This window comes from Oreochromis aureus, linkage group 23, assembly GCF_013358895.1.
Source record: "Oreochromis aureus strain Israel breed Guangdong linkage group 23, ZZ_aureus, whole genome shotgun sequence".
NCBI classification, from domain to species: Eukaryota; Metazoa; Chordata; class Actinopteri; order Cichliformes; family Cichlidae; genus Oreochromis; species Oreochromis aureus.
The window spans coordinates 36,376,699-36,401,211 of NC_052963.1; the positions used below are offsets into that span (position 1 = coordinate 36,376,699).

The 24,513-nt window shown below is 42.8% G+C and overlaps 1 protein-coding gene across 1 annotated transcript; it reads right to left on the reverse strand.

The window, feature by feature from the left end:
- Positions 1-859: 859 nt before the first annotated feature.
- Positions 860-20,309, reverse strand: grin3bb (glutamate receptor, ionotropic, N-methyl-D-aspartate 3Bb). Its single transcript, XM_039606849.1, has 8 exons — positions 19,567-20,309; positions 10,961-12,053; positions 9,415-9,560; positions 7,029-7,144; positions 4,757-4,908; positions 3,994-4,158; positions 3,829-3,896; positions 860-3,583 (listed from the first exon to the last, which is right to left on the reverse strand). Exons 1-8 carry the CDS (start codon positions 20,187-20,189, stop codon positions 2,770-2,772), a joined length of 3,177 nt encoding a protein of 1,058 aa, XP_039462783.1. The 5' UTR covers positions 20,190-20,309; the 3' UTR covers positions 860-2,769.
- Positions 20,310-24,513: the final 4,204 nt, after the last annotated feature.

Sequence of the window (24,513 nt, forward strand, 5' to 3'; positions counted from 1 at the left end):
ATTGTCCCTTTCATGTTTTTGTTTCTATCTTCTTTAATGATAAAACATAGATTTGATCCTTCATATCTTGAGTTTGAAATGCAGATAGGAATTAAAATGCCCCTACACCGCATGCCAATGCCTACCATTTCTGTTCTCCTCCACCTCTGGTATGGGGCCAGCCTATAATCGCTGTTCTGATTAGGCAGAACAGCAATCACTGTATTCAAGATGGTTGGGCAACATGGCAGATGCTATCTATTTTTAATACATTAATGATAAGTTTATGAGGGTTCCTCAATTTTTGAAAGATGTAGTTACCCACAAATCAATGTATATTTATGAGTACAGTATTTTCTTCTATTACATAAGCAAAAAAATTGACTGAGTATACCCTTCATCACATCTGCAGATGACATTTTGTGTTAGTCTAGTGTAAATGCTAGAAAACAAAGGAAACTGTTAGCATAGGTGCATGCTTTCTACACGCATGCTCTTGTGGCTAAGACGACATATACTGGTTTAAGCCAAGGTGTATGGCACCTTTACGTCGCTGCAACACCTTTTGCAGAAGTAGGCTGTTTAGTGGTGGGAGTGAGTAGCCTGTTTTCTGTTGTTATTGTCATGACTGATGGATGCTCAGTGTACACTCAATAAAGCTGTGTTATAACAAATCACTGATCATTCTACACCTAGCTTTTTAACTTTGGATAAAACAGAGGGTTTAACAAATTTTAGACTGACACTGAGGTTTAACCTTTTAATAACTCCAGCCGTTTCCTCAGTTAAATCAGATCAACCAGTAAAATACAACGTCACAGACTTCATTAGAAAGTCGATTTTATTAATTATCATAAAAACACTTAAGAAGAATGACAGGATGAATAATGGATTTAACTCCGTAAAATATCTGAGAGTTAAAAGTCAGGCTCATCTCTCAGATTTAAGTTTAACTGATGAAAAACAAACTCCATGAATGAATAAAATATGAATTAATTTTTTTCTTTCTTTTTTATGAGAAACCTGTAAATGTACCAAACAGAGTGAAAACATCCTCAACTTTTCAGACCATTTGAAGGTTTTACAAAAGATTTCATGTTTTCTGGAGAATTTTAACATTTCTTCATCTTTATTTTGGAAAGTGACGCAGTTCAGCGTTTCTAAGAAACATATTTGAAGAAAGATAAATATTTGTTTAATGTAGATGCTGAAGAACGTATCCTGGTCAAAAACGACTCAGCGATTACTCACAGTGTTACTGGAGGCCAAGGTAATGCCATCCAGAGTAGCCATCCTGCCATCCTCATATTTCTAAGATTTTCAGGGCTTGACTGCAGATCATCATTCTCATAGCAATGTCCATCACCCTGACTTTAACTTTTGATGGAAACAAACTGGAAATGCCAGTGTCGACACAGCAGGGGGCACTGCTGCTGGGGTGGGGGGGTTAAAGTCACATTCGGGGGATGGGTTCAGGCTCTGTGGGAACATTTAAGGTTTCATGTCTGTAGTGAAGTGAATCTAATAAAAACCTTCAGCATACAGCTTACACTAACCATGTTCATGTGACATGAAGAGGAGTTGCGCCTGTGTGAAGAACAACTATGTTATTGCATGAACACCACCGTTTCTGCTCCCAACAGGAAACAGCTCTATTGTTCATGTTGTGTCTGGTGGTATGTGTACTTCTTGTAATTTTTTTAAAGAGTGGACATGCTTTTTGTGCACCACCAGAGTTTTAGAAAGTTCCAGAAATGCTCTTCAGTCTCTGTCACGGCGGCCGTTTTAACCAGTCAGAGGTGGAAACTGAACATCAGACTCTGATTTTATATAAAAATAAAGAATAAAATCTTTAGATTCACTGCAGCTATTTTAATTATATACAAACTTATTTGTTTTGTTACTAAATATGTAAAAATATGCAAAAATAAGTCTCTGGTTTTGTTTTAGGAATATGCACTTCTATAATACAACTGCTACATTATTCTGTATTTGGCTCAAACGAAGAACTCATTAAATTCTGTGTACCTCAGGCTCACGTCCTGGTTTTCTTCTCTTCCTCAGTTTACATAATTTATCTGACAGACTTTAAACTTCACAAGCTGTACTTGTGACTGAAAAACATTAAAAGATAATAATTTATTTTTTTATATTTGAGCACTTAATTGACAAAAAAACATATCACTCTTAAAGTGATAAATATATCATATTAAAATATTTTAAATAGATTGTCTTTGAGGTTTAGGAGTAAAAAACTCTGAAAAACAAACTGTACTCACAGTAATACTAATTCAATACTAATTACTAATATTACAAAATAATAAATTTAGTGTATAAAATAACTGGGTTTTGAGTGATTATTCAAACTTTGAAATGTGTGAAATAATAAAGGTTCAGGTTTGGGGGATGTTGCCTGATCTTCTGACTTTCATTTTAAGATTTATGGATTTAAATTAGCATATTTTCTCAACAGTAAATTTTTATTTTATAAAGTCATTGAAACAATTTCATTTTTTCTTTAATGTTTTCACAGGATTTCTAATTTTAGCTGGAAATATAAAGTGTTTGAACTCTAAGAGGTTCAATAATTTCATCCAGCCTAAAAATATTGATTAGGTAACCAATCATCTGATTAGCTTCAGGGCTCTTTGATGTTTTCTGTTTCTTTCATGTTTCTCAATCAACTTCTTTGAGAACTTGAGAAAGTAAAAAAAAATAATAAAAGGAACAAATTTTTTCCTCACTGCTGATTAGAATGGCCGCCGTGTCGTGTGACCTTTCCAGAGAACATCACCTCCTCTGACTGGCCAGTCTGCTGTGGAGGGGCCGGACTTTAGATAGGACTTTGTGAGGCGGGTCGGTCATGGTCGTTACGCATTTCATGTTGGAAGGAAGGGTTGTTACTGGGGTAATGGTGGGTATGGGAATGGGCGTGGCTCCTGTCGTTGTTGGGGTTGCCATAATAGTTGTCGTGGTAACGGATGATGGGGTGCTTGTCACTGTGACAGTGGGTTTGGTTAGAGTCGTCTGAATCTCAGCTCTCCTTGCCAGAGCTGTCCGTAACTTCTCCCTCATCTGTTCGATCTCCTCCTCCAGCTCCTCCAGCTCGCCAGGCCGGGGCGGAGCCACAGCAGCACGGGGTGGGGCATCTGAGGCAGGCGGGGCTATGGTAACGGGGGCAGGGGTGGAAGTAGCAGGCGGAGGAAGTGCCACAGCTGAGGGGGATGGTGCAGAAGCATTGGGTCTTGCAGAGGAGGATGAGGAGGGGAGCGTGAGCAGTAGGTTGGTGAACGAAGCCGCCGGTCCTCCATTCTCACACAGGCTGCTGTTTGGCCCCACCTTCGGCTTGGCCGGTCCCTCCCTCTCAGCCATGGCGCTGCCTCCCTTGGCTTCAGAGACTGCAAGACGAGCAAGCAGACGGCGGGTGTTGAGCGTCTCCAGGTTGAAGTGGACTCTTTTGAAGTCTCTGGCATCTTTGGCAGCAGCAGCAGCAGCAGCAGCAGCAGCGGCGGCAGCGGCGTCCTTGCTCGTTTCGTTGTTCCACTTGGCTGAAGCTCCCGGAGCTGGAGGGGCCGGAGAGGGCTGAGACTTGTGCAGGTTACAGCTGAACACAGACAAAGACCTTAGGCTCAGAATAATGCACATAAGTCAGTGAGAAACATGTGGATAAGAAATCTCTAAACTCCAAAGGAGACGTTTAGCATGAAGAACTAAAAAAAAAACATCATAAGGTCATGTGTTTCTAATTTAAAACCAAGATTTTGCTGGTTTTTTGCTGATCTCTGTTGACATCCTGCAACACCCATCAGAGTTAACTTAAACACTCTGAGCTCAGATGGTGAGACTGACCTCTTCTCTTTCTCAGCTCGCTGCCTCTTCACGTCCTCGTACGTCATGTTCAGAGCTCGGTGGATTTTCTGTCACACAGAGTGTTTAGTTTTCTCGTTTAGTTTTTCACAAACATAAATGAATTATATAAAAGCACTAGGCTGAGGTCATTCTTCTCTGACTTACCTGTGAGGTGTGCAGCCAGTACTTTAGGTTCTGACGGCGGCGGATGTGTGGCAGGATGAGTTGGTAAAAACCATGTTCGCCTGCCAGAGTCAGCAAAGCGCCGCTCACGCCGACGCATAGCAACACGAAGAGTCCGGAAAAGTGACTGATGCCCATCTGAAGAGTCTGAGAGAGAGAAGGGATCGGCGATTACTTATGTTTAAAATTGTAAAGGCATTGAAAAGAGCAAAATACAAAACTAAAATAAACCAAAACAAAAAACACCTGATGAGTGCAGGCCTGTGCAAACAAAGAGATTTTGAGTCTGTTTTTAAATGGACACACAGATGTAACTGATCTAAGGTCAGCAGGCAGCTTGTTTTAAAAGAGCAGGAAGATGTATTTGCCCAGGTCCTCTCTGTGCCTGCAGTGTGTCTGCAGCTGGTTTCTTGCTGTGTTGCTAACTGGTTTCCTGTTGCTTTGTTTTGTTGCCGACTGCAGTTTGTGTTATTTTTGTTTATCTGCCTTTATGAGGTTTGATGGCTGTGTCTCAGAGTGACCAGCAGGGGACAGCATCTGCCCACCTGAGCACAGTCAGAAAATATATCCAGTCCAGATCTGAAGTGTCTGGACGCCTCCTCATGTTGTTCTGTTGGCTTTGAGAAGGTTGAAATAAAATACACTTCATGAAAGCATCTCAGGTTTGATCTCTGAGCACCTCTACACCAGCAACAGGAAGGAACAGGTGGCCACGGCCACACAGGTGTGCTGCTGTCACACTGACCTCAGTAACGGCGAACACGCGGTTCCCACACGGAACCACTTTGTACCACTTGTCGTGCAGCAGGTCCATGTATCCATCGGATTTGTACCTGCTGATGAACTCGGAGACATTGGATGTCAGAGGAGAATTCTGAGGGAGGCCGATACCGTAACCTGGAAACAAATAAATAGTAAACAATAAAAACAACAAACAGCAGTACATCATTTGTTTCTCTATCTGTCCAGAAACTGCAGAGAGAAATCAGCCATTTGAGCAGACAGATGTTGTTGAGCATAAAAGTAAAAACAAAACAAAACACGACTAACAAACAACAAACAAACTGTCAACAGCAATCAATAACAGACGATCAGGCTCATATTACAGAAAGCTGAACCTCAGAGGCTCTGAGAGGAAGAAAAAACATTGGAAAGGTGAATAATACAAACAGCAACATCAGGCATTGTTCATGTCTGTTTGTGTGGAGTGAGCAGACGGATGTCTGAGCCAAGAACAGAAAGTCGAATAATTCAGGAGAGAAAACCACGGACCTGTTAATTAAGAGGTCTAAGCAGTAATTATTCTGGAGGACGACGCAAAGTCTAATTAAACTAAAAGAAAATCTTAATTATGGTTCATCTGAAGGTCAGAGCGGGAAACTTTTACTGCTCATATTCAAATTTAAACTTTATTCATGTTTCAATCCAATGTTTGACCTCATAGAGACGAGTCACTGTGCTGATCTACATCATTTCCTGTCAGCTTTGGTTTGTAGGCCTGCCTCTACACGGTTCATGATGTAAAACTTCAACAATCCACCATTGGTCTTCTTTTCCATCTAAATCTGAGAACTGATCTTCTGCTCCTACACTGTGATGGCATCAGCCACATATGGGTAAAACAATTCCATGCGTTCACTTTATTTATTTGGTTTGCAGCTGCTTCACTAATATAATTCATTAATCATTTTACTTAAACCTAACACTGGTATTATGAAGCATGCACATAATAGCATTATGTGGTTTTTCTAAAAATGTTTTCTGTTATATTAATTATGTTTTTCTTTCTTTGAGTTACCGGGTGTGGGGCGGTGGCTGTTTCCTGTCTGGGCAAAAGGCATGGCTGAGGACTTTGAAAACAAAATGCCACTTGTGTCCACTTTGTTTAAGTTTCTGGAAATTACTTTTTGTAGAGTTATATTTAGTTGCTTATGGTTCGAGCCCCGGCTCGGACAGTCTCGGTCGTTGTGTCCTTGGGTAAGACACTTCACCCGTTGCCTACTGGTGGTGGTCAGAGGGCTTGGTGGCGCCAGTGTCCGGCAGCCTCGCCTCTGTCAGTGTGCCTCAGGGTGGCTGTGGCTACAATGTAGCTTGCCATCACCAGTGTGTGAATGTGTGTGTGAATGGGTGAATGACTGAATGTAGTGTGAAGCGCTTTGGGGTCCTTAGGGACTAAGTAAAGCGCTATACAAGTACAGGCCATTTACCATTTAATTATATTTTTGAATTTTGTCTTTTTTAACCTTTTTTTGAGGGTTAAATAAAGAAAACCCATTTTGAAGATTTTCCTGTGTCCTCTATGCCTTGGCTGCTTGATCCCTCACATGCACCCACCCATCTTCGAAGAGTCTGAGTCCATGCCTTTTGTCAAATCTGCGGACTCAGTTTGTCCAAAACAGCTAAAATAAAGAGCAGTGACGCAGGATTGGCACAGACCCTCAGTAAATGTAAACCTGAAACCATGAAAGTGAGAAACAGATAAAACTAACAGCTGTGGACTCTTTATTTCCATTATTTATTAAAACTGTTTTTATTGTTGACGTCCTCAGAGTGTGTTGAGGGATCACGTAAACTTCAGCTTTACTCCATGGATGGAACGATTTAGTGTCACCTTTTTTCTGTTAGTCACCATTCTGACAATAGTGATGCTGCATCAGAGCACCAACAGTGAAGCATTCGTCTTTCTCTACAATGATTCGACGATTTGGCTTCAGACTCAGATCCGTTTTTCTGTTTCTTGTTATCTGAAGGTTCAGGTCACCTGACGAGTTTCATAGTGCTGGCTTGTTTTCTGAACTTCTGAACTATGTTGTTACACCCCTCAGTATGTCAAGGTTGTTTGACCGATTCACCAGCTGGTCTTTAAATCGTTAAACTATCACACAACTTTGCTCCTCTCCTCTGATTAGTCCAATTAAAAGAAAACACTGACAGGAAGTGACCTAAACAGAAACAGCACATGTGCACTTTGACCTGACCGAAACACAGACAGAACACCCGCAGTATTGCCCGCTTACCTTCGATGGCAAACGGTTTCCCGACTGTCGCCAGTTTGCAGTCAGCATCGATGGAGACTTCGTAATCCAACAGAGCTTTGTCCATGATGAATGCATCGAGCTGAGGAGGATCTGTCCTTCAACACAGAGCCACACTGTTACTACGGTGTGTGCTGCAGCTTAGAGGTGGGAAGTAACGAAGTACAAATACTTTGTTACTAAACTTAAGTAGAATTTTTAGGTGTCTGTACTTTACTCAGGTAGTTTTTTTCTGACTACTTTTTACTTATACTCCCTACATTTTTAAACAAATATCTGTACTTTCTACTCCTTACATTTTCAAAAAGGCTTCTTACTTTTGGTGTAACGCATTTGGGGAGAGTTATTAATTCACATCACTGTGAGCCTTCAAACATCAAACTGATTTGAGCCTAAATAAAAACACAAGAAAGTCCTGTTCATTTTTAAATCATCAGAGGATGTTCCATAAAAAGAGACGTTGTCTGCCTTTCAGAATCTTCCAGAATCGAGCTGCTCATTGGTTTCCATTTCAGAAATCACAACATTTTAAAGTTTAACTGCATGCATCTGTCAAAAAACCAAACCAAAACACAACAAAAACCCCTTGATTGTATTTACGTGCCATATTTATATATATATATATATAAATATATACATAATGTATATAAATGTTTACATTTATATACATATATACATAATCTGAAGTAGGGTCAAAGGTCAAAGTCAAGTAAAATAAGATATATATGCAATCTAAACTAAAAATGCCTTTACTTTGTGTTCTTGGAAGGTTTTCTGACATTTATAGGAGGCGAGGTTTTGTGCTGCTGAAAATAGATGTTATGATGGTATAGACATTAATTAATATTAATAATTCAGTGTCCTTCAGGTTATTGGCTAAGAGTTTTACTGGCCCATGTACATTTTAATTAGATTGTGAAAAAAGTTTTTATTTTTATATTTTTAAATATTAATGCAGTTTTTTAACACATTATTTCATATTATTTCACTCTTAATTTGAAAACAAAAGCCTTGATATTCATATGGTCTAGTACACCCCATACCCCCCTTTAGACTCACCCCTGAGGATGTGTCCACACACTTCAGCTCTGGACTGGATGCATTTTCTGCTCCAGCTTCCATGTAAAATAGGGATGGTGCCATCAGCCTTCATTAAGCTGTATAATTTAACCAGTCTGGTATCAGACTAAGTTAACAGTTCATCTGCATATTTTAATACAACTTCTGGAGACTTACTCCAGATTTTTCTCTGTGTAAAACAAACAGCGGTGGATGGAAACAAACTGTACCAGCGTCACTGCTGCTGTTGTGTTATCAGTGTTTCTGCTTAAAACTGGGGGCTGCATGGGTTTAATGTTGCCAGGCTTTATATTCATATGCTGCTTCAAAATACATTTGTATTTCAATTCTGTTTTCCAGTCACAAATGTGGGTGAAACACTTGCGTTTTCATTTGTTTAACACATTGGTGAGCTACAGAACCATGCATTAAATGAAGCATCAAAGCAAAGAATTCATGTCAAAAAATTTTTATAATCCAATTATTTGAATTACTTGATGAATTGCTGCAGTGGTTTGGATCATATCTATTGAATAGATCGATATGAACAGATAGCATTTGTTCATGTAAATGGAGAGTCCTCTTCACACACTAAGGTTAATTATGGAGTTCCACAGGGTTCAGTGCTAGGACCAATTCTGTTTACATTATACATGCTTCCCTTAGGCAGCATCACCAGAAGGCATAGCATACATTTTCACTGCTATGCAGATGACACCCAATTTTATCTATCCATGAAGCCAGATAGCACACACCAATTGGTTAAACTGCAGGAATGTCTTAAAGATATAAAGACTTAGATGACCTTTAATTTTCTGCTTCTAAATTCAAATAAAACTGAGGTTATTGTACTCGGCCCAGAAAATCTTAGAAATATGGTATCTAACCAGATGCTTACTCTGGCCTCCAGTAACTGGCCTCCAGTAACACTGTGAGGAACCTTGGAGTCATTTTTGACCAGGATATGTCTTTCAATCCCCATATGATGGGGATTCGCGCGATGCACTGAGTGTTTCTTCTTCACTCATTTTCATCACTCTCTATGAGTTCATACAACTCTCTGCATTACACCTCTATGCTTTCTGTCTCCCCTTGCTCTCTTCCATCTCCTCTCAACCCCTCCTTGATTCTGTCAGAGGTTTCTTCCAGTTAAAAGGGAGTTCTTCCTACCCACCGTCTTTAACTTACAACACCTTGAGATATTTGTGTTTGGCCATAAATAAAATGAGAAAAACTGAACTGAGTCTGGTTTCTCTGTTAGAACCAAGAGAATCAGAGCATAACCTGCAGCTGAATGCTGCTTTCTTACTTGAGGGTGGCAACTCCTTCAGGTGTGGTTGGCTCGTTGAAGCGTCTCATGTACTCATGCATTTCTGGAAAACTCTTCTTCATGTAATCCTCCGCACTGCTTTCCCTCACTGTCCCAAAACGAAAACCCTGTGACGGATGATGCAGCTGCGCACACCAACGAAGAGGAGGAAGAGGAGAAGAAGAATGAAGGACACACAAACAGAGGAAACAGCGGATGCTGCATATTCAGCTGAAACACCTGAAACATCTGTGAACACAGTTGACCTGAAACACCCCACAAAGCTGCACAGTACAGGGCCACTGTGGCCACTCACTCTCACATTCAGTTTCATGTTTCTTCTTAGTCATGCTTTATTTTATAGATTACATCCAGAAATTTCCTTCACAGCCTCTTGATACAGTGTGAGGACAGGCGGCACCCAGAAAGCTGCAGGGCTTCACATTTAAAATAAAAAGCTAATCACACACAGATGGACGTCCAATTAAAGCTCCCTGAGCTCCCAGCAGCCCCGGCTGTGCAAACACTGAGAGGCGTGCTTCATGCTTCAATCAGCCGCTGAATTAAAAGTGTAATTATGACAAGGCAGGTGATCCACAGAGCAAATTTAATCTGTAATTGTTTCAGGACGGAGAGCACAGAGTGAAAAGAGTCTGGAGAGAGTTCACAAACACAGATCTGACCTCGCCTGAACCAGCAGCACCACATTGCCTTTATCATGAGACTGAAAAATGTTTCACAGGAAAAACACTTCTCGTCGTCTCACTTCAAACTCACCGTGTGACCGCAAATTTTACCAGGAACCAGTTGCATAGAGTGTGAAACTGATGGCGTCAGACCGGGCATGGTTAGAGGTGAGAAATGGTCGAGTTTAGTCGGATGCTGTGTGAACCCCAGGCTCCAAGTAAGACTCTGACCTGGGCCTCTGTGTGAGATCTTATGCGGTGTAGCTGATATCCCCTGTTGGTGTTTTTCCTGCATTCCTATTATTGTTGTTCCAGGATCACCATTGCAAATGACCAGTTACATTGTGATGTCATAGCTTTGCAATGTGGGGGTAAAAGTCAAAAACCCCTTTGTTTATATAAAACTGTAAAAATGTGTTTTTTTAATTTTAGTTTTATTTTTAGTTTAAAAAAAATGTCCCATGTGCGGGACTAATGAAGCTTTATCTTATCTCAATTAATTCATACAATATAATAAATATATTGTCAAGTTAGGTTTCCTGTTCGCCAAATTTTGCTAGTGATAGTTTTTAAGAGCATTCGCTAACTTCCTTGCTAATGATAACTGAAGATTCAAGTTGAACTTGCCCAACTTGGCTGAAAATTTAATTGCTCCTTGACCAACATTATTATAATGATGCAGGATGCTAATCTCCAGTATGAGCCCTATATGCTGAACCAAAGGGATGCTTCAGAAATGTTTTAGTCTCCCAGGATGTCCTGTTTGCACTCTCCTTGCTCTACATGTGATTAGAGACCAGCTGAAGATCCTGACACTGACAGCAGAAACATGACAAAACAATCTAACCTTACGGTCTCACCTTGGCATCATGGATCCCTGAGACCTCCTCAAAGGTCTTCTCTCCCACCATGACAGCAGCAAGGTTAGCGGTGTAGCTGGACAGCACCAGCAGACAGAAGATGGCCCACAGGTTCATCAGGAAGCGGCCTGTCCAGCACTTTGGGGTCTTAGAGGAGACGGTGCGCCCGAACAGGATGGCGTAGCACAGGTTGAGAGCCGATGAGTAAGAGAATACCCTCACCCGGTTGCGCCCATGAGGTGTCATCCCATAAGGACTCTTCCACTCATAGAGCGTGAGGAAAAGTGCAGTGATGTGCAGCGCCAGGAAGATGCCCACCCACATGGACCAGTGCAGGGGCCACATGAAGGCCCCAATGGGGGCCGCCGTGTCCTTACTGCGCACCAGGATGCCCAGGCTGGTGGAGAAGAAGGGCGAAGTGAAGTCAATCACCCGGCTACGGGCAGAATTTATGCTAAATGAGGTGACAGCCATGTCTGCCAGACCATTCAGGAGATCTCCCACCAGCCCGGTCCAGCGGCCTCCCTTCCAAGCTCCATACTTTCCGTCTCCGACGATGTAAAGGTCAAACTCAAAGCCTAGGTCCTCAGCCAGCTTCTCCAGAAGGTCTATACAATATCCATAGCAGCACTTGGTGTAGTCTCTGGGCAGCGAGCTGCTGTTTCCACCTGCCACTTCCCTGAAGTATCTCTCCAGGGTCTCTGAGCTGTTAGCGGCAGCATCCAGGCAGAATTGACCGGCCGGGCAGCTGCCCTCGTCGTCCACGTCCCGCGTGAACACGAAGGGATGTTCCACCAGGGTTACCACCCGGACCCGACTCCCTGCCACCGGCAACCCTGCCCTCCACTGGCCCCTGGTCCTCCCACCCATCCCATCCATCCTGTGGTGAGGCTTGGGTCCCTGCCACACTTGCTGGTCCTCCACCTGCAGCGAGCCATCCTCCCAGCTGCCTACTGTCACCCAGGTGGGTTGACCCAGTGCGTCCCGCCGCAGACTCCAGATATGGAACCGCTGCAGAGTTATAACCTCAGACCAGTTCTGGTGGACCCGGATGGGACCGGTGAGTCCAGAGAAAGATGTGTTTGACAAAAACCTGCAGCAGAAAAAAAAGAGGGTCGCATGTGAGTGGGGGCGGGGCTTGTGAGCAGTGCTGTTGGATCATTGTCTACTGAATTATCAGTTTTTTAACTGAGAGCAGAAGAAAATGGATCACAAAATTATCAGTCAATATGCTAATAAATAAATATGATGTATACTTTTCAAACATGGTCTCTTAATAAAAAATTACTTTCCCACCGGGATCAACGCTTGACCCCCGTCAAACTTTAACCATAAAAACTAAATTTTTAATACATAGATGACCCTGATGTGTTTCCAGCTCTGATTGGTCAATATGATGGCAGACGCTATGTTTCCACTGATCATGAAGAAGTTTTTTGGTTCTACACACAATGTAACTGTCATGAATCGCTGTATGGTAGGCAGGAGATTGGACCCAAAATGCAGGACTCGGAGCACATGTGGGTGAACTCAAAATGCAGCTTTATTGCTGACTCAAGGGAAAATGATACAAAACTATACTGGGAAATGGTCTGTATTTGTATAGCACTTTACTTGGGGCCTGTTCTTCGTACCTCGCTTACTACATCCAAGATCAAATGACACATCCAAGATCAAATCATCGCGCTAACTTTGAGCTCGCTAATCCGGTTCTCCGAACACACCTGTTGTTGACGATTAGTATAGCTGGATGAAGTAATCTGAGATCACTGGGTGGCTTAAAAGGGGCTACGCATCGATAGTAGAAACATTGATCGGCAACCCTGTGATTGGTCGGCGAAGATGTCGAAGGAGTGCGCTCAGTATTTCACGGCAGCAGACCAAGAACTCTTGATTGAGGGATATCAGGAGTTTCAGAGTTTAATTAAAACGCAGGGGAACACTGCAAAGGCTGCAAAAGCAAGGAGAGAGGGCTGGCAGAAAGTTGCTGACAAATTAAACTCGTAAGTGATCCATGATATTACATTATATCATGTGATATTATTTTATTCCACATTATATTATATTACATCATATCCTCTTTCACATTAGAGCCACAACAGGACCCACTAGAACATGGGAAAAAGTAAAAGTGAAATATAAGAATATGCTACAGAATGGTAATATTTATCACTTATATTGCTTTTAGTCTATGACAAGAGACCCTGAAATAATCTGTTTGTTTGTTTATAACAGCAACCAAGAAAAGGGCAGAGCAAATAAAGACAGGTGGTGGTCCTGCACCCCTTGTCACACCCCTTTTGTACTGTGACATTTATTGACATTGTGGGTTTTTTTGTGTGTAGTTTGACATAACACTCCATCACTTTTACCTGTTCCCATGCAAGGGGTGACTGAAGCATGCACAGTAAGTCGGGAGTAAGTATATACAGTACAGTAAGTGTATATATATACATATATATATCTATATATATATAGATATATATATATATATATATATATATATATATATATATATATAGAGAGAGAGAGAGAGAGAGAGAGAGAGAGAGAGAGAGAGAGAGAGTAAAAATAATACCCTCACGGAGAATCGATATCTCTCTATGAGCACACCGTCACACCGAGCTAAAGGATCCCGCCTATCCCCGCAATATACGCTAAATTCTGTAAACTCTCCTTATCAATCTTGCACCTTCCTTGCTCGCGTACAAACGGACAGGACATGGCTGCGACAGACTTCCCAAATCCACCTTCGCTTTTTTAGCCGTGGTCTGTCATCTTGATTGCACGAAGTAATTTACTATTACTACTCTAAAATATGAATTACATCTGACATGATCTACTACATGTAATAGAATGATTAATAGTACATTTCCTTTTTTTTTCGGAAATGACCTGTATGTATCTGTATGAAATCAATAAAAGAATCAAATACATTATCTTTAGTTACATTGATAATATTTATTTATGGTAAAACAGTGGCGAAATATCGCTCTTGCTTTCATATAACTGCAGCGGACATACCTGAGAGGCCGCGATCTAATCCTGTTTACATAAAGTAAACCTGCTCCCGAGCAGGTTTACGCTTACGGATCTGTTGCTATGACAGCAAGTCCCAGATGAGCTTCGGAGAACCGAACGATCCAAGATCACGCGAAATCGTCAACATTCAAATCCGGCTAACTTACTTAGCGAGGTACGAAGAACAGGCCCTTGGTCCCTAAGGGCCCCAAAGCGCTTTACACATTCAGTCATGCACCCATTCACACACAGGTGATGGCAAGCTACACTGTAGCCACAGCCACAACTGATAGAGGCGAGGCTGCCGGACACTGGCGCCACCGGGCCCTCTGACCACCACCAGTAGGCAACGGGTGAAGTGTCTTGTCCAAGGACACAACGACCGGAGTGGGGGCTCGAACCGGCAACCTTCCGATTACAAGACGAACTGCCAACTCTTGAGCCACAATCGCCCCGATCAGAAAATATAAACTAAACGCACAGAGAGGCACACAAGGGAACACATAGCATGAGAGACGTTGTGACACGGAACTGAGGGAGACCCTGACATAAATACACAGAAAACTAACGAGGAACGTAGGAGCACACAGGGAACACAGCTGACACGAATCACGATAATAATGAGACAGGGGAAGAGCAAACACAACATGACGGACACAGACAGAAACTATCAAAGTAAAACAGGAAGTACACAGAGACGTAGACTGGAGAGGGAGAGAGAACATGAGGAGCATGAGGGAGAGAGGCAGGCATGACAGGCTGGGGAAAACATGATGGCACAAGAACTCACACAACCATATAAATTCAGACACCCAGGTGGAGACACAGAAGGCAACAACACAGGGGGGATACTGAACAGAATAATGCAGGAAAACTAGAATAATCCTTAAGATAATGCAAAAAATGACAAAAAGCACAGGAAACTTAAACCGCTGGGCCAAAATGACCCAGGACCATGACAATAATGTGATGTTTGTGTCAGAGCTGGTTTTTACTCTGTAAATCATCCTGTGTTTATTCTCATGTCTTTGGGGCATTTATAACCAGAAATAATACCATTGCTTAAGAGTTTCAGGTTTCAAAGTCAGGACCATCACTGTGAAGGCTGTAAAAGGTGAAGTAAATGTGGAGTTTCATTAACAGAGCTCTCTGTGACAGATGTGAGCAGATGTGGAATCTTGAAGTCTTTAACCTTAAACAACCTGAACAAAGTTTAAGTGTTCTTAGATCCTCATGTTTGATGATTCTAACATTAAATGTTTCACTTCACATTTTACCTTTTCTTCTCCTGCAGCAGATAATCTGTCTGCTCTGGTTTTATCTCAGTTGAGTGTAATTTAATTTACTGTGAATGTGTTTGATCTGCCTTTGTGAGGAATCCCGGCGCAGCAGCTAAACCTTTTATCCTTCTAAAACTTGCAGCTCTGTTTCATGTACACCAAAGTATTTGATGCAGCTCTCAGAGTTTCCTGCAGCTCGTGTGCAGTTGTTGGTTTTGGTATTTGACAAGTTTTCGCTTTCACACCTATGAGGAACTGATATTCTCATAGTAGAATCCTGCAGTCAGTGTCTGTTTTTACTTTTATTTGTTCTATAATTTAAAAAAGTATTCATTTCATTTTTCATTCTGATGATATGTTTAACATGTTAATCTGTTTTAATGCAGGATTTACTTAAAGAACTGAGTTCTCTGACTCAGTCAAATATGAGGAACCCAGTTTATCAGATTCTGCATCTAAACTTTGGACGTCTAAAGAAAGACTGAAGATCTCATATTCTCGTGTCCTGTGAAGAAGTAACAGATAAAGTTAACAGAAAACACATCTTTAAACATGTCCAGATGTTTAACATAAAAGCTAATCATTCACTTCTTGACCCCACAAACAGCTGCTTACATGATGCTGACAGAGGAGAAAGAGCAGACATAGTGAAATGATCAGACAACTGAACCCAGAGCTGCTTCTGCTGGCTTTGAATCCAGGAGGACACCATTAGATGATTGAATAAACATTAATGAAGCTCAGCTTTTAAATGAGAAAAAGATAACATAAAAGTGCCCAATCATCCAGGTAAGAAAATCCCAAAAACGTTGATGTTGTTCATCTAGACGTAGCGTTTTCAGTAGGAGAAACGATTCATCATCATCCAAGTGACTTCTTCAGTCTCAGCTGACTGCAGGTGTGCCCAACCTTATAAACAGTACATTTATATAATGACTGTAGCTAGCCCACTGAATGAACAGTTTCTTCATCATTAATATGCAAATTGTCATAACCATTGATCAGCAACCACTGATTAAAGACGTAGACAAGAGAAGTTCAAGAAAAGGAGAGTGGAAAACAAACAGAGGGGAAGAGGGACAATGAGGACATTAAAAAGTCCACTGAATCACCTGCTGGATGAAAAAAAAGAAAACGAGCAAAAAGAGAACAACACAGTAGGGAGACTACAGCAACAACCTAGATAAGATAAGTATAAGTAATAGTAAATAATAAATATTGAATGTTACTGAGCAGCACGCAAGACCGACAACGCACGGCATGCTTTGAGGCAGGAGCCAAGGAAGATATAGAGTGTGTCTGTGAACACCTGTGTGAACACCTGTGTGTACACCTGTGTGCGTGAGCACACTTGTATTCAAAGGGTTTCTCAATGTAACTATCTGATAGAAAGTGTGGTGAGTCATAGCCCTGCCCCCCAGGACATGAAGCAGGCATGGAGGAGATCCAGGCCCCAGACATCTAGAGGCCCCCCAGAGTGCAAGAGCCCAAGGAGGACCACCGGAGGGGCACCCGCGCCATTCTCCTGGAAAGAGCTGAGGAGAGCCCCATACAGGGGGTCACCCAGCAGCTGCAGTGCAGAAGCTACAGATGACTGCGGTGACGTGCCCATGGGCAGTTGTGCCAGAGTGGGCCGAGCCCCGGGCCCAGAGGCCCAAGGTCAGAGAGCCCCCCACCCTCCGGAAGGAGCCCGATCGAGTCACGTGCACCAGGGCCCGTCAAACAGCCACCAGGAGTGAGTCAGTGCATACCTGAGCACCCATAACCACCACCAAGAACCACCAATACACCGACGGCTGAAGGCATCAGCCACCAGCAGGGAGTGTGGGGGGAGATAGGCCCCCGCACCTGGGGGCCTGAGATGTTCCCAGAGAGGTGGAGTCTAAGACCCAACCTGACACATAGACCTAGACAAACAGGCACACACAAACATGCATTCTTGCCCTCATGCACACATATACCAATAGTCAGCACTCGCCCAACGTGGAGACAAACAGAAATGAACACTGTACACCTTGATTTACTCTTGATTAAACTTTGCAAAAGGAGTCTGATATGAGTCAGAAATGAACTTGTTTATCCACATTTTCATATGCAGCCCTGACTTCAGAGTCCTGACTTCATTTCAGGAGATGAAGCTTAATGTGAGGAGGAAGAGGATGAGATTTTACTAAGATGTCAGTAGTGTTGTCTCCAGTGTTGGTCAAGTTACTTGAAAAAATTAATTTGTAACTAATTAGTGATTAATTCACACCTTGGCGCATGTGATTAGGGGATCACCAGGGGGTCCTTTGTCCCTCATTGGGGGGATACTCCCACTGGGTTTAAATCTGGGACTCTCGGCCATTTGACCTTAGAACTGAAGAAGCTTCTCGGATGAGAGGTGAAACGTCTTCAAGCAACTTAAAGAAGTCCAGACGCCTTTCTTTGCAAACTCCTTTGACTACGATGACCTGGATGACTGAGAACCTTCACAGACAACTAATTAGTGATTAATTCTCCAAAAAAGTAATCCTGTTACTTTACTGATTCCTTATTTTCACAAGGAATTACGGGTTAACCCCTAACCCAGTTTTTTGGAAGTTACACTCTAATCTATTTAATAGAAAAAATACTTTACTCATAAATATACCTTAAAAAAATGACTGACTGCACCTTCAAAGTGTCTCAGAGTAATGAGAAATGCTGGCAGTAAGCAACACTTTGGATCTTATGTTCAGAAACACACCTTTGGTTAATGGCAGTAACTGGTTCAAATACATCAATGATCCTCATGAATGAAACATTCTGGTTTCCATCAACACATTATTCTTCTGAGGCTGCTGGAGGTCAGAGAGTGTGAACTGTAATAAACTTCCTCATAAATAACAGCTAGATCCAACATGTTTATTTCCAACACACGCACTGTATATATGAATATAAGGCAGTATTAATATTAACTCCTCCTGCCTGCAGGTGTGGATGGTGTAATCAAAGTTACCCGTTTTTTCCATCAAACAGTTGCTGGAGCTGAATCTCAGTGCTGAATCTCAGTGCTGATAGTAAAGCTGAAATAACTCATTAAATCTGCCATAAACATTAATTGCTGCACTACTTTCTAATTATGAGAAGAATTCATGTTTAATTCTGAGAACAGAGTGATGTACCCATTCCTTTCAGTCAGAGGAGCTTCAAACATGAGACAGACAGAAGAGTGATGCTGGTCTGTCGATGAGAGCTGTGTTTTACCTCAAACACTGAATCTGGGACGATCTTCGGCTGCATTCGAGCCTCTCTGTACAGTCTGCATATTGACGCCTACCTCTGCAGAGGCTTTAATCCTGTTACAGCTTCCTTCTTATCGGCTCTGCCTCCAAACGAGCTCAGCTGCTGTGTTTGTGACAGCCTCCTTTGTTTCAGCAGTGCCTGCTTCATAGTTCAGTCACGTTCCAGAAGGTTAGAGGTCATTTATCACCAATAATTGATAAATAGGGGTCCAGGAGTCCAAAAGGGCTTTTAATAAGATTGTAATTCCTCTGTAATTAATGGAATTTGAATGCATTTCAATGCAGTTGCATTGAAATTCCAATTAATTATATTTACCTACAAATACTTAAAAAAGGAACAATAGAATAAGGGGGTAACACGTTAGGTTTTTACAGGAAACAATGGAATATTTATACCATGAGTAAATTTAAGCATTACTTAAGTAATTTTGGGTAGTGCATTAGTAATTATACCTTCATATATTTTACAGTACAGTACAGGAGAGACAAACTATACTGTAGTTAATTTTAAGTACTGCATAATTTCTTGGTTATTTTGGAGAAAAACAATATTTCCCCATCTTGCATCTTAAGCACACTTTGCTTTTCAGGGATTGGGTCGTATTATAAAGTGTTACTCAGTGTTTTTTAATTTACTTGATAATTAAATAAAAGTATTTTGTCTCCATAAGGGAAACTTCTAAACCATCAGCATGGCAGACTGAGGCATAGACCGATGAAAAAGGATTTCTTCTGTGCTGATTTTGAAACCGATTTATATAAAACTGTATTAAGTATGAAGAGTCAAAGCTCTAAATGATCAGGCCTGCTCCATGTGACTACCTTACTGTAAGTCTTCAGCTTCAGGTGTGCTCTAAGATAAAGTCCACCTGGTCCTCCCTGTGAATCCACAGCTCTAAGAACACTGGGAGAGTAAAATCTTTTCTTTGGGTTGTGATGTTTTTTGTCTTTGCTTAAAAAGCTGTGAAAACATCACATCCAGAAAAGTGAAAAAATTCTGTGATGATATCTAAACTGAGAGACTAAAGTGTCCTCTTACCTGGACAGGTACTGTCCTGAGGTCAGCACCTCGTGCTTGTTGGGTTTGTCGTAGCAGTTCATCGTGTTCTGGATCAGAGCCAGGTCCGGCCTCACCGCAGTCGCCGCAGCAACAGCCCTGGTGATGAGCTGCAGGGCGTCTCTAACGTAGTAGTCAAGCGGTTTCCGTTCCACCTCACCGTAGGCCAGTAGGCCAAGCGGCAGCCCGATGGTGTGCAGCACGTCGGGGCTGAGCGGCTGACCCAGCACCCAGTGTACCATGGGTAACGTCAGCCCCAGGTCCTGGGCGCTGCGCAGCACAGCTGCCGCGCACTGCGGGTCGGCCCCGAACAGTAGCACTGAGGCTGGTGAGGCTTGGTTCTGTCGGAAGTGTCGAGACAGGAAGTCGTGGATCTGCGTGTCATCGTGAGCCGACTGCGTCAGGTTCAGCAAGGCTCGCAAGTGCCAGGTGACCCTCCTGCCGCCTTCCCACGATGCACTGCTGTGATGGTCTAGGAGCTGCAGAAGACCCCGAGCCTCCTCCCAGCCCCGACACAGCACGGCGGTCCCCTCCCGCCAACCGGACCGCTGCAGAACCGTCAGCAGCAGATCAGACAGACCCGACTCTGGAACACCCGTCGCCATCTGCAGGTGGAACCGGTTCTGGAGGAGAAGAGAGTTAGAAATGAGATTATCAATCAGATCAGTCAGTCCTGCTTGTGTCTGGAAGTTAAATCTGCTACTAAAGAGCAACGCTCCACAAACCCACACAAAACCACCAAGAAACAGCTTCCTGTTTCAAAACATTAGAGGAGAACATCAGAGAACAGACTCTGGTTTACATGTTCAGTTGGTCTTGGAAAAAAAAATCTGATATGCTTTTATTTCTGAAGTGTGAACAGATTGTTAGTGACAAGAAAACTGTGATTCCTACGAAGTTCTCACAAAAGTTTATACATGACACACAAAACATACAGCAGAACATACATTCATTTAAAACTGCTTCCAGTGGGTTGAAGCAGACTAACCTGTGCTGCTCATTTCCAGCTCCACCTTTGAATTCCTCTGTGGCCACTTCACATGTTTCCACAAAAGCCGAGTGTTACTTCAGTGTGTGCGTTTGTTTGTGTTGTTTACACCACATTGCCGGGTGTCCACACAGTAACATGAAGACCTCCCTGCAGGTGTGTTCAGGTATGATAATCAGTCCTGCCGTGACCTTTAAGCCAGGCACTCACCTCAAAGCTGCTGATGTCTCAGCTCAGGTGCGGCTGCAGGTGATCAGTTTATCACCTGCAGCCGCTGACGCTTGAAACCGTCAGACAGCCAGAGGCAGATCAAAGAGATGCTGCTCTCTCTGTTGCTACGGTGATGCAGGACACGTCCTCTGTCCGTCACTGTGACAACGCACTGACAGGCGGAGCTTTAAGGATTTGAAGTGTCAGACCTGCGAGAACAGAAACGTTGGATTGGCCATCAGGTCGACACCTCGCTTTACTGCAGTTCACCTCCGAATATGCAGCAGCACGAGGTCACCTAAAGTCACCTGATGTTACCTGAAGTCAGGACAATGTTTGGTTTTGAACAGATAAGGTTTCTGGGTACACTGTGATGTCATTTCCTGTTTTTACTCTCAGCGGTTTGAAAGGACCACGAAGAGTTCATTTTAAGAATGTTTAAGTTTGAGGACTGAGGCCACGCACGCAGTCACATGACCTCACAGAGCAGAGACGATCCTCGCTTCAGAGCCATGAGATCACAGCAGAATAATTGGGTTAAATCTGAGTTGAGACACCTGAAATCAAGAGGAGGATGAAGAGGAGAAGGAGACAAAAGCAGTTTGCTCAGGAAGATGATGATGATGAAGAGCCCAGTGAACATGCAAGTTCCTGAGCTCCAGAAAGTTTTGTGCGGACTGCAGCATGAAACGTTTCCTGAGGAGAAACAAAAAAGCAGCTGATTTTACTCATTTCACTCCCAGAATAAAAGCAGCCCTGCAGGGTCTACCTGTCCTAGGGCATCATGGGAAATGCAGGAAATCACCGATGGAGGCAAAAGGGCCGGGACACTTGAATTTTTAAAACATGAACTCATAATCCTCGGAGCAAAGGGTCATTTCCCGTTCCTGATGGGATCAAATTGTCAATCCTCTCAACTGCATCTGGAAACGTTTCTGTGTGTGTGTGTGGATTTGTGTGTGCGTAAAACACACTGTGTGTGTGTGTGTGTGGATTTGTGTGTGCGTAAAACACACTGTGTGTGTGTGTGTGGATTTGTGTGTGCGTGTGTGTGTGCGTGTGTGTGTGTGTGTGTGTGCGCGCGCGTGTGTGCGTGTGTGTGCGTAGTGTTTTTCGTGTTTGTGAGTCTGTGTGATGTTAATCGCAGCTGCACAGATTTAACCACTGGATCAGTGTGATGGAGGAACAATGAAACACACACACTGATCTGCAGTGTGCGCACAAACACTCGTCAGGCTGTGATTTAAACTTGGATCACTCTGAGCAGCATGCTACTCGCTTCTTCATTTCAGAGGTTGTCAGGATCTCAGATGTTCTTCCTTTCATTAACATTTTGTGATCTCAGTACAGAAACCATGATATGAGAAGGAACAGAAGGCTAATAAAAACACTAAATATAAATGCCATTGCCTGTAACTCGGAAATTTGTCCACGACATTCGCCTGGGATCAAACGTATTTGGGATAAACCTGGACCCGAGTTTTGATTTTCTGCTAAGCCTGCAGGCGCACCATGTAAAACTCAAGAGAAATCAACCACCAATGAGATCCTGACGCTGAGCTCCAGGTGCTAAATAAATGTATTCAAACACCTTTACACCGGCCGAGTGTGTCTCAGGCTATGTCTACACTAATCCAGATAAATTTCAAAACAACGTTTTCGTCTAAAAACGGTCCGCGTCCACACTATCGTTTTCCATCGTTTCCGAACAGTTGTTCATCCACACTGAAACTGTCATGAACCGCTGTGTGGCAGGCAGAAGTTGGACCCAAGATGCAGGCACTCAGACTCGAGGGATGAACTCAAAAAACTCAGCTTTATTTGCTGACAGGGGAAAAGCATACAAAACTAAACTACACTGGGAGAATATGAACTTACACTTTGCAGAGAGACACACGAGGAAACACACAGCTTGAGGGACGACACGACAGTGAGCACAGGAAAACACAGGGCTAAATACACAGAGGGAGTCATCAAGGAATTAGAGACAGAAGGGGAACACAGCTGGGAGGAATAAGACCTAACGAGACAGGGAGAGCAAGGCTGGAACACTGACATCAGACAGGGACATGAACCTTCAAAGTAAAACAGGAAACAGAACACACTTAAGACATGGACTAGACAGAGGCAGACTTGACGCTGCACCACACCGGCAATAATAACAAAATACAACCCGAACCTAAGTCATAATGCAGAAACATACCAGAATAACTGAAACACCGATCCATAATAAAAATCAACAAAGCACCAGAGAAAACATAACAATCATTCAAAACCAAAACATAAGGAACTCAAAATGCTGGGTCGAACCGACCCAGGACCATGACAGAAACGATGGAAAACGCTTACATTCCTGTATTGCGCATGCGTGAAACGTAAGACAATTCGACCTGCGTAATTTCTGTCTGCTGTTTATTTACTTTCCGCCTCTTGGAAACGTCGTGGCAAAATGTCGAGGAAAAGAACCGAGTTTTTTTTAAATGGACTGACAATGAGGTGGAGTTCTTGCTGCGAGTAACACAAAAGTACAAAGTTGCAAAAGTGAGTGAGAATTAAAGAATTTGAAGAAAAGCTATCTGGAGCACGTACAAACTGATATTAATCTTTAATAGGGCTGTCAAAATTGAGAGCAAACAAAACAACTGCTGTATAATGCCCTCTGCTATCTTAGTTTAATTGGTCACATGACTGCATCACATGACTAAAATGCGTCATCGTTTTCGAAAAGCTCCAGGTTCACAGTCCACACTGTGACGCAAAAAACAGCGTTTTCAAATGTATCTGCTTTGGAGAGGGTTTTCAAACACCTCCGTTTTCCTTGACCAAAAACTCCGTCTCAGTGTGGACGGAAGGCCAAAACTGAGAAAAAAAGATGCCTTTTCAAACGAAAACGTATTAGTGTGGACATGGTCTCAGTGTTTCTCACCTGGATACAGGTGGTATTTTTCAGCACGGAGCTGCAGCTCTCTGCATCTTCTCCACCTTTCCCAGGCAGTGCTCTGACTTGTGGATGCAGGTGAGGCTGAAGTGTGAACTCTGAGGTCTGTTTGTTATTTTGGAGCCGTCAGGCTTTCGGCTCCCTGCAGACTTAAATGACGCTCCGCACTCCGGGAACCATCCCGGTCTTTCTGACCAGCTGTTTGGATGATAACTTGTCATCCTACAGGAGAACTGTGAGAAGAACAAACCTACCCTCTCCGATTTATAGAGTGAAACCTGAGATCATCTCCCAACAGGAAACACAGGTGAGACCTTAAACATACCATCATCCATCCGTTTCAAAAGCTAAAGCTCACCGAAGAGCCGCTAAGACCAACGTGAATGTTTCATTATTCAACTGAGCGTTAACAGCAATGCGGAAGAAAAACTGTGACGTTTCAGGTGATGGAGGTGTGCAGCTGCTCAGAGTCTGAACAAAGTCAATCAATAAAACACAGAAATGAGATCAAAGCACACACGCTGGTCTGAATAAAAGATGAAAACGAGGAGATAAAACGACAGCAGAGATGAAAGATTCACAGCTGAAACACAAACTGAGTTCATTTACAGCCAAACATTAGAAACCTGCATCTGACTGAAGCTGAACATAACAGATTCAACAAGAAGCATCCACCTCAGCGACAAAACAGGAAGCAGGATGGGCCGCTTTACAGAGGAGTTGCTGAGAGAGTCTCAGATCATTCTGCGTTTCACCGAGGAAGGGGTTATTGATTGTCTGTGTTCACGCTCAG

What these genes read in the sequence shown, in the direction of transcription:
- grin3bb (XM_039606849.1), bottom strand. Translation starts at nt 20,189, where the DNA reads ATGGCGACGGGTGTTCCAGAGTCGGGTCTGTCTGATCTGCTGCTGACG. An exon ending in CAGGGATCCATGATGCCAAG is followed by an intron (nt 9,561 to 10,960) that starts GTGAGACCGTAA and finishes TGGTGTGCGCAG; the next exon opens with CTGCATCATCCGTCACAGGG. An exon ending in GCGTGTTCGCCGTTACTGAG is followed by an intron (nt 4,159 to 4,756) that starts GTCAGTGTGACA and finishes TCTCTCTCTCAG; the next exon opens with ACTCTTCAGATGGGCATCAG.